This window comes from Arvicanthis niloticus, chromosome 5 (genome assembly GCF_011762505.2).
Source record: "Arvicanthis niloticus isolate mArvNil1 chromosome 5, mArvNil1.pat.X, whole genome shotgun sequence".
In the NCBI taxonomy this organism is placed as follows: Eukaryota; Metazoa; Chordata; class Mammalia; order Rodentia; family Muridae; genus Arvicanthis; species Arvicanthis niloticus.
The window spans coordinates 48,589,771-48,600,704 of NC_047662.1; the positions used below are offsets into that span (position 1 = coordinate 48,589,771).

General features: G+C 40.5%; 1 protein-coding gene across 1 annotated transcript; it reads left to right on the top strand.

The window, feature by feature from the left end:
• The first annotated feature begins 7,071 nt into the window (after nt 1–7,071).
• LOC117708251 (oogenesin-3-like) lies at nt 7,072–9,849 on the top strand. The gene is made up of 3 exons (XM_034501726.1): nt 7,072–7,358; nt 7,784–8,365; nt 9,282–9,849. The coding sequence occupies exons 1-3, from the start codon at nt 7,072–7,074 to the stop codon at nt 9,847–9,849; spliced, it is 1,437 nt and encodes a 478-aa protein (XP_034357617.1).
• The last annotated feature ends 1,085 nt before the right edge of the window (nt 9,850–10,934 follow it).

Sequence of the window (10,934 nt, forward strand, 5' to 3'; positions counted from 1 at the left end):
GGGATTACATGGGGGAGGGGTGAGGAGGAATGTATATAAAAGTCAGAGGAATCCAAGTAGAATGCCAGAGTCCTGAACCTTACAGTCACTGCCTGCTCGTGCTGGGAGTAGGAGCCTTGTAGCCAGAGTCCACATCAGGTAAGTAATTTACCTCCATAAGGAGACCTCTTGCTTGCTGGGCTAGCCTTATCGCCATCCAGGTTCAAATTTCCTATTTATCATAATTCTATAAAAACTGTAAGATGTCAGTTTTAATGAGATATGTGATTACATGGGAATTTCCTCATTTTATTTTTTATTGGGTATTTTATTTACATTTCAGATGTTATCCCTTTTTCCCATTACCCCCAACCAAGAAAAACCCTATCCCATCCTCCCTCCTCCTGCTTCTATGGGGATGAACCCCCACCTACCCACCCACTTCCCTGCCCTCTTATTCCCTACACCTGGGAATCCATCCTTCACAGGACCAAGGACCTCCTCTCCCGCTTGTGCCCAAAAAGGCCATCCTCTCCTACATATATACAGCTGGAGCTATGGATTCCTCCCTACGTGCTCCCAGGCTGTTGGTTTAGACCCTAGGAGCTCTGGTTGGTTGGTATTGTTGCTCTCCCATTGGGCCTCAAACACATTCAGCTCCTTCAGTCTTCTCTGTAACTCCTCCATTGGGAACCCCATGATCAGTTCAATGGTTAGTTGTGAGCATCTGCCTCTGTATATGTCAGGCTCTGGCAGACCTCTAAGGAGACTATTGTATCAGGCTCCTGTCAACATGCACTTCCTGGCATCCACATCAGTGTCTCCCTTTGGTGACTGCACATGGGATGGATACTCAGGTGAAACAGTCTCCAGTTTCAATTTCTGTTTCACACTTTGTCTGCATGTTTGCTCCCATGAGTGTTTTGTTACTCGAAAAAGGACCAAAGCACCCACACTTTGGTCTTCCATACATCTGGGTTCTTTCCAGGTTCTGGCTATTATAAATAAGGCTGCTATGAACATAGTGGAACATATGTCCTTGTTATATGTTGGAGCATCTTCTGCATGCCTAGGAGTGGTATAGCTGGGTCCTCAGCTATGTCTAATTTTCTGAGGAACTGCCAAACTGATTTCCAGAGTGGTTGTATCAGCTTGCAATCTCACCAACAGTAGAGGAGTGTTTTTTTTTTCTCTACATCCTCAACAGCATCTGATATCACTTGAGTTTTTATCTTAGCCATGCTGACAGGTGTGAGGTGGAATCTCGGGGTTTTTTTGATTTGCATTTCTCCAATGACTAAAAGTATTGAAGGCTCCTTTAGGTACTTCTTGGCCATTCAAATTTCCTCAGTTGAGAATTCTTTGTTTAGCTATGTACCCAATTTTTGATAGGGTTATTTGATGGTCTGGCATCCAATTTTTTGAGATCATTCTATATATTGGATATTAGCCCTCTATTAGATATAGGATTAGTAAAGATCTTTTCCCTATCTGTTGGTTGGTGTTTGGTCCTAATGACAGTGTCCTTTGCTTTACAGGAGCTTTGCAATTTTAAGAGGTTCCATTTGTTAATTCTTGATCTTAGAGCATAAGCCACTAGTGTTCTGTTCAGGAACTTTTCTCCTATGCCCAAGTATTCGAGTTTCTTTGGGTTTCTTCAATTAGTCTCAGTGTATCTGGTTTTATGTGAAAGTCCTTTATCCACTTGGACTTGAGCTTTATAGAGGAGATAAGAATGGATTCAATTTTAGCTACTTTGTCAAAGATCAAGTGACCATAGTTGTCTGGATTCATTTCTGAGTCTTCAATTTTATTCTACTGATCTTTCTTCCTGACTCTGTAACAATACCATGGAGTTTTTATCACTATTACTCTGTAGTTCAGCTTGAGGTCAGGGATGGTGATTCCCCCAAAAGTTCTTTTATTGTTGAGAACAGTTCCCAAAATCCTGGGTTTCTTGTTAGTCCAAATGAATTTGCAATTGCTCTTTGTATCTGTGTGAAGAATTGAGTTGGAATTTTGATGGGGATTACATAGAATCTGTAGAATGCTTTCCACAAGATGGTCATTTTTACTATATTAATCCTTCCAATCCATGAGCATGGGAGATCTTTCCATCTTCTGAGATCTTCAGTTTGTTTCTTCAGAGACTTGAAGTTCTTGTCATACAGGTATTGGTTAGATTTATACCAAGGTATTTTATAGTATTTGTAGATGTTGTGATGTGAGTCCTTTTCCTAATTTTTTCCTCAGTCTGTTTATCCTTTGAGTAGAGGAAGGCTACTGATTTGTTTGAGTTGATTTTATGTCCAGCCATTTTGCTAAAGTTGTTTATCAGTTTTAGGAGTTCTCTGGCAGATGCCTTGGGGTCACTCATGTATAGTATCATATCATCTGCAAATAGTGATATTTTGACTTCTTTCTTTCTTAATTGTATCCTTTGACTTCCTTTTGTTGTCTAATTGCTCCAGCTAGGACTTTTAATACTAGGTATTTAATACAGGTAGGAAGAGAGTGGGCAGCCTTGCCCAGTCCCTGATTTTAGGGAGATTGCTTCAAATTTCTCTCGATTTAGTTTTGGTGTTCCTTCTGTTTCTATTTTGTGGAATAGTTTGAAGGGAATTGGTATTAGGTCATTCTTGATGGTATGGTACAATTCTGCATGAAAATCATCTGGTCTTTTTTTGTGGACAGACTTTTTAATAACTGCTGTTTCTTTACGGGGTATGAGAGTGCTTAGATGGTTTATCTGCTCCTGATTTAACTTTGGTACCTTGTATCTGTCTAGAAAGTTGTCCATTTCATTCAGATTTTCAGTTTTGTCGAGTTTAGGCTTTTGTAGTAGTATCTGAAGATTTTTTTAAATTCCTCAATTTCTGTTATGTCTCACTTATCAGTTCTGAATTTATTAATTTGGATACTGTCTCTGCACCCTCTGGTTAAGTGTTTATCTATCTTGTTGATATTTTCAAAATCTAGCTCTTGATTTCGTTGACTATTTGTATAGTTTTTGTTTGTTTGTTTGTTTTTGTTTCTACTTGGTTGATTTCAGCTCTAAGTGTGATTATTTCCTGCCTTCTAGTCCTCTTGGGTGTATTTGCTTCTTTTGGTTCTAGAGCGTTCATTTGTGCTGTCAAATTGCTAGCGTATGCTCTCTCCAGTTTCTTTTTGTAGGCACTTAGAGCAATGAGTTTTTCATTTAGCACTGCTTTCATTGGTATGATGAGCCTTCATTTTCATTACATTCTAAAGTCTTTAATTTCTTTATTTCTTCCTTGACCAAGTCATCACTGAGTAGAGCATTGTACAGTTTCCATGTGTATGTGGGCTTTCCATTGTTTTTGTCATTGGTGAATACCAGCCTTAGTATGTGGTGATCTGATAGGATGCATGTGATTATTTCAATTTTCTTGTATCTGTCGAGGCCATTTTGTGACCAATTATATGGTCTATTTTGGAGATGGTACCATGAGGTGCTGTGAAAAAGGTATATTCTTTTCTTTTAGGATGAAATGTTCTACAGATATCTGTTAAGTCCATTTGTTTCATAACTTCTGTTAGTTTGACTGTGTCTCTGTTTAGTTTCTGTTTCCAAGATCTGTCCATTGCTGAGAGTGTGGTGTTGAAGTCCCCCACTATTATTGTGTGAGATGCAATTTGTGCTTTGAGCTTTAGTAAGGTTTCTTTTATGAATGTGGGTGCCCTTGCATTTGGAGCATAGATGTTCAGAATCGAGAGTTCATCTTGGTAGGTTTTTTTTTTTTTTTTTTTTTTTGACAAGTATGAAGAGTCCTTTTTTTTTTTTGATAACTTCTGGTTTAAAAGTTGATTGTATTCTGTATTACAATGGCTACTCCAGCTTGTTTCATGGGATCAATTGCTTGTAAAAGTGTTTTTCAGTCTTTTACTCTGAGGTAGTGTCTGTCTTTGTCACTGAGGTACATTTCCTGTATGCAGCAAAATTCTGGGTCCTGTTTATGTATCCAGGCTTTTAGTCTACATCTTCTTATTGTGGAATTGTGTCTATTGATAAGAGATATTAAGGAAAAATGAGTGTTGCTCCCTTTTATTTTTGTCATTAGAAGTATAATTATGTTTGTGTAGATCTTCTTTTGGGTTTGTTGGAAGATTACTTTCTTGCTTTTTCTAGTTTGTAGTTTCCCTCGTTGTGGTGTAGTTTTCCATCTATTATCCTTTAAGGGCTGGATTTGTGGAAAGATATTGTGAAGATTTGGTTTTGTCATGGAATATCTTGGTTTCTTTATCTATAGTGATTGAGAGTTTTGCTGGGTATAGTAGTCTCGCCTGGCATTTGTGTTCTCTTAGGGTCTCCGTGATTTCAGTCCAGAAACTTGTAGCTTTTATAGTCTCTAGTGAGAAGGCTGCTGTAATTCTGATAGATGTGCCTTATATGTTACTTGACATTTTTCCCTTACTTCTTTTAATATTCTTTTTTTTTCTTTTGTGCATTTGATGTTTTGATTGCTATGTGAAGGGGGAACTTCTTTTATGTCTATTTGGAGTTCTGTGTTCTTGTATGTTTGTGGGCATCTTTTTCTTTAGGTTAGGAAAGTTTTCTTCAATAATTTTGTTGAAGATATTTACTGGCCTTTAAGTTGGGAATCTTCATTCTCATCTATACCTATTATCCTTAGCTTTAGGCTTCTCATTATGTCCTGGATTTTCTTGATGTTTTGGCTTAGGAGTTTTTTGCATTTTGCATTTTGTTTGACATTTGTGTCAATATTTTCCATGGTATCTTCAGCACATGACATTCTCTCTCTGTCTCTGTATTTTGTTGGTGATACTTGTATCCTTGACTCCTGATCTCTCCTAGGTTTTCTATCTCCAGGGTAGTCTCCTTTTGAGATTTCTTAATTGTATCTAGTTCCATTTTTAGATCCTGGTTAGTTTTGTTTAATTTCTTCACCTGTTTGGTTGTGTTTTCTTGCAATCTTTAAGGAATTTTTTGTGTTTCCTATTTAAGGGTTTCTACCTGTATACCTGTGTTCTCTTGTATTTCTTTAAGTCCTTTATCATCATTATGAGAAGTGATTTTAGATCTCAATCCTGCTTTTCTGGTGTGATGGGGTGTCCAGAACTTGCTATGGTGAATGAACTGGGTTCTGATGATGACAGGTAACCTTGGTTTCTGTTGTTTATACTCTTGTTCTTGCCTTTCACCATCTGGTTATCTCTAGTGCCACCTAAACTCACTGTCTTTGACTGAAGCCTGCCTTTCCAGTTATCTGGCTTTTGGCAGAACTCCTCAGAGTCTAGCTGTATCTGTGATCCTGTGATCCTGATCTCCTAGGTGGAAGAGCTCCTGGGACTCAGGCTGCCTCTGGGATATGGAAATCCTGCTTCTCTGGGTGCAGTGGTTCCTGTAGGATGGGTCAGGATATGGTGTCTTAATGGGAACAGACCAGCTAGGTGTCTGCCCCAGGCAAAATGCAATTTTCTCATTTTAAAAACAGGGTATCAAGTGACAAGGATGGCCTTGAACTCTGGATCCTTCTGGTAGTGTACAGTTTTCTAGATGTAGTCTGGAATTTTAGTGAGAATTATTTTTATTAATTAGTCCTTCTGCAGTATTTTAAATTATATTTCACAGATTATGGTTTTGCAATTATATGAACTGGAATTTTCTCTTAATTATACTTTACAAATTATGCTGGAGAAGGCTTCAGGCACACAAGCCCAAATTTCTAGCTTTTGACTTGTGTGCTGGAAGCCACAGATGACACAGAAACCAAGGCTATAGGGATGTAGTTGCTTCAGTCTTGTCCAAGGTTTTAGACATTGCATAAGATATGTAAGTGTGTATGAGAAAAAAGTATACAGCAGCCACACCTGGAAACTAGAATTAATGTCCTGGGCACAAATGATCATGATGCAGGATAGACTTAGAAGAGCTAATGGATATATTGTCTCCTTTCTTTATTCCTCTGGAATCCAAATTGTAATGAGAAACTCTTCTCCCTGTAAACTATGTACACTTGGCTTCTCCTCTAAGACTCACAAGAGCAGGTGCTCTCATTCAGTATCACTGCTTTCCAAATACCCTGGGGAAAATTGCACCTTTTAGTTAGGTTTGGCATTTCATATGTGCTCTGATTATATAGCCAGGTGGCCATGAATTAACAGATCTTTTACCTTATTAACCAAATTAGTATAATGTAGGCCCAAACTACTTACATTTGTCTCTAAATAGTTGAGTAATACATACAGCCAGGGATCTCACAGGTTCTCCTTAGCTCTTCTCAGGAGAGATCAATCTGTTGAAAGGACAATTAGGCTGGGTTGGGCCTATGACATTAGCTCTATTTTCTTAAAGGGCCTGAAAACTTGTTCAGTGTCTTTTTTTCTGAAACAAAACTCTGGTCAGACTTGATGCTCCTGAATAACCCTTCTGATTAAACATGCAATTAAGAGAAACAGGGATTGGTATCATATGAGAAAATGGTTAATTTTTTTCCACTGTGGTTGCTTACAAGGGAGTCTACATGCTGAGTGATGAACTTTTGGCTGTGCAGAGTGTGTAATGAACTGTGCAGACTGTATTCTCCATTATTGCTAGAGTATGGGTGCCTCGGACTGCTCTGCTGCTCCAGTCAGCGGGTCAGGGTCTAGCGAGAGAGAGAAGGGGAAAAGGGGGGAAAATGGAGAAAAACTAGAGTGTGTGACCAAGTCTCATTTCTCATTTATTGTCTCCCTCTTATCGTCTTCTATTGCAAGGAAATCCTGGGTATTTATAAGCATAAGCAGAGGAACACAGCTGAAGACTCTTTACCACGTGTGCCTTGCAGCTGGGGTCAATAACAGTAAAACAAGATATGTGGGATAAACAAGATGTTTATCAGAGTGTGCCTAGCTGTTGTAGGCTGTTGATAAACAAGTCTCTATCAGGGTATATGGCTCCAGATGGCTGCAAAGTTGATAGCTGCTTTTGGCTGGGAGTTGGCTCCCAACACATGGGTTCTGGCCTTCTGATTAGTGCAATGTGTGAGAAATTGGGATTTCCAAAACTTAGCCTGAAGTTATGTCTCCTAAATCTTTCTCCAGGTTCCTTCTGACTGAATATCTATTAGGATGAGCACCTACAACCTTCCCACACTCCTGAAGCTGGCACTGGAGGCGATGCTGAGGAAAGATGCCATAGACTTCTCTGATCTGGAAAACCTCCCCACTATGCTCTTCCCACCACTTTTAATAGAGGCATTCAAGAGCAGATGCACACAGATGTTGAAGGCAATGGTGGCAGCCTGGCCCTTTTCCTACCTCCCTGTGGGACCATTGCTGAAAACTGCTGGTGTGGAGATGATGCAAGCGGTGCTGGGTGGCATAGATATACTGGTGATCCAGAATGTTCATCCCAGGTAGGCAAGGCCCAAAATGGCTAGAGGGGATATGGTTAGTGATAAGACACATATGAGGGCAGAGAGACTGTGATCAAACAGGACAGAGGCTAATGATGTCATTGACATTGGGGATTTATGGAATTACTATTCAAGTTGGAAGCTGATCTAAGTGAAACTCATAGTGGACAGCTCAGAGTATTAGTAGCCCTAGTAGGATGAGCCTTTCCCTGGCTTTCCTACAGACACTAGATATGGGAGAGACACAAGTCAAGAGCAACTGAATAGAGGGAAGTGGGGCATGTCTCCCTATGCAGATCATGCAGTGCCCTGCTTCCCTGGTGTGAGGTGTTATGTTGGAGTTGATGTTCAACAAGTGGGATCTAAGCTGACTCCATGTTGGTTCTTGTTTTACATTATAAAACTACCGTTTTCTATCACAGAAGGAAGAAGCTTCAAGTGTTGGACTTGAGAGATGTGCATCAGGATTTTTGGGATGCATGGGCTGGAAGAGAAGATGAAGCGTGCTCAGCAGATACTTTAAGAAAGAAGCAAGTCCCAGAGAGCCATCCTACTTATGCACCGACAAAGCTATTGCAGGTGGTCACTAACCTGAGCCTCATCTTCCCTTTGAAAGAAGACCAAAAATGCTTGCTCCAGTGGGCCCAGAAGAACAGTGAATCTTTGCAGCTAATCTGTCCGAAAATTAAAATTTGTGTCTTCCCCCTGGAGATTACCAAGGAGGTCTTCAACATTTTCCAGCCAATCTATATTGAGGAATTGGAAATATGCTCACATGAGGTCGTGACTAACCTACGTTTCTTTCCACATTACCTTGACCCGATTAGCAATATTACCAGATCCAATCTAAATCAAATCCATTTCCAAGGTAATGATGTGAATACTGTGACAGATGTAAGGAGGTGTGCTGCCAAATTCTTTTCTCAGTTCTCTAAACTCAACCATCTCCAGAGTCTCTCTTTGAATGGTAACCACATTTCCTATAACAACATGAAAATTTTGTTCAGGTAAGGAAGGATGGTGAGGTGTTTGTGCTCTGGCAAAAACAAAACAAAACAAAACAAACAAGCAACAACAAAAAAACAAAACTTTCCTTTTACTTGGAGCACCTAGTTGTTCCAGTCACAAAGGGTGTTACAATGACAGACTCATTAAAGTGTCAAAGTGTGGACTGTTAACTGAACTCACTTGGTTCATTCCTACTCCTTTAGCTGAGTCTGAGCTGGGGTAGGGGATATTGAGATAGCAGCCTTGCAAACAGGTCCATTGTGTGGATCAGATGCACTAAGTATGCTTTGCATATTCCTCTTTGGGATCCAGGCAAAGCTAATGGAAAGAAACAGACAGAGCAGAGAGCCCTGAGCTGGAGAGGCTCCACACTTGCCCTCTACAAAGATATACATGTACAGGAACCAGTTTGTTCCTCTATTGGAGTTGGTCAGCCTCTAATTCTCCCTAAATGGAAGGATATTTTGAACTTGAGTTGGGACTAAGTAGATGAGAAATCTGTGACAGTGGGGTGGGGGTCATCAGAGTCAAGGGTAGAACACTGAAATTAAGGATGGAAACTGTGGAGATAGCAGGGACAAAAATAAACTCTGCAGAACACAGGCCATGATGTTGACAGAACCTTTCTGGGCTAGTCCTTTCTATGTATGGTCTTCTGGCATGATGAGGCAAGCTGTAGTTCTCTGACAGAGTGAGTATGGAGAGTTTCAGACCTGTGGTCTGAGCCCATCCCATGTGATTGTAATATGCCTCAGTAGACAATGCTATGAGCAGACACCAACATGTTTGTTCTCAAGGTGTATGTTCAACAGAAGCATAGATTGACTCTACATATGTGGCTTCCTTTGTCAGTGTCTATCTTATTAGTGTCCTCCAGCAACATGAGCTAGAACCAATTTCTTGTTCTTTTTCTAGATTCCTGAAGAACCCCTTGGAGTCCTTCTCTATGACTTTATTCCACCTCTCAACCTCAGAACTGGATCACCTATCAAAGTGTCAGAGCCTCTATCAACTGAAACAACTGCACTTCAATGCTGTACTGTTTTCTGAGTCATGTTTCAAGAGTCTCCGAATTCTCCTAGAGAATGTATCTAAAACTCTGCAGAGTCTGCACTTTGAGCACTGCAGGATGAAGGACTCTCAGCTCAAAGTCCTCTTGCCAGCCCTGAGCCAGTGCTCACAGCTCAACAGTATTATTTTCAATGGCAATTACTTTTCCACTCCTGTACTCAAGGACCTTCTGCAATGCATGGCCAGTCTGAGCAACTTGACTGTAGAGGTGTACCCTGCCCCAAAAGAGTGTTATGATCCCTGGCATTATGTTGTGGTAGAGAGTTTTACACAGCTGTGTCCTCAGCTGGTACAAGTGCTCATGGCCAAAAGGCAGCCCAAGACAATCATGTTTGTTACAGCTAACTGCCCTAATTGTTGGGGATGCTGTGTCTATGACACAAAGACTAGCCTTTGTCATTGTTGGCAGTAAATAGGAGATTGATTCTGGATGCTGAGAAATGAAATCTGAGGAAGTACATTCACCAGAGAGTCCCTGAATTCATGGCTTTAGTTGTAATAAAATCAAAATGGTGTTCAGTGAATTGAGACCTCGGTGATTTGATATGAAGGACAATAGGATAGTACAAATGGGTGTCTTGTGGAATCAGAAAGACAGTTCTGCATGTCTAAATATGCCTCCATCAGTCCAGGATCCACATTGGCTTCCCCATTTGGTAAATATAAGGCCAGTCTATGAACTGATTGGTCTCCTCTTGTGTGCTACCCATGTCACTGACCTCAGTTTCACGTTTGCTGTTCTATGATGTCCTGATGTATGACCAAGGAAGTTATCATCTGAGGCTTGTTGGTGACAAAATGCATTAAAGGCAATTATGACATTTTCTTCTACTTTTTACTTCCCACTGTTGTCTCCTTGGTTTGTTATGTGCACAATACTGTCAAACTAATTGTGAAGGGCTCTTAAAAACCATTGTCTGTAGAGAACCATCCTTGGGATGGGATGGGATTGGGAGCCCAAAAAGCATTCCTACACAAGACTGAAAGTTAACACATTCTAGAAACAGTTTGTGTTTATTAGAACTTAAATTTCATCAGTGCTTGCAGAGATGGGCCATCGTAGGATTTCCAATGACAATGGGGCATTATACTCTATCAAAATATTGCAAAGTTTTATCAGTGAAAGTGTGGTATCACAACACAACCTATTCAGCACAATGCATACTGTCTACTGTCCCCTAGGGGCTGGACCCTCTGCTGGTCATTTCATTCACAGAAATGCAGAGACAGGATAAGCAGGCTTGTCATGCCTCAAGCACATCTGGGATTCCTAATCTCCAGGCCCTGCCAGTGTTTTTGCCAAGCAAAAAGTACCCTATGAAGGAAATTCATTCTGCATCTTCTGGATCATTGTCTCTGGGTTCAGCTTCAGGTCAAGACACTGTTTCCAAAGCCTTAGACCTCTGCCTCAGCAGTTCACAGTGAAAACACACACACACACACACACACACACACACACACACACACACACACATTGTGTTTAAGGCTATATTGTCC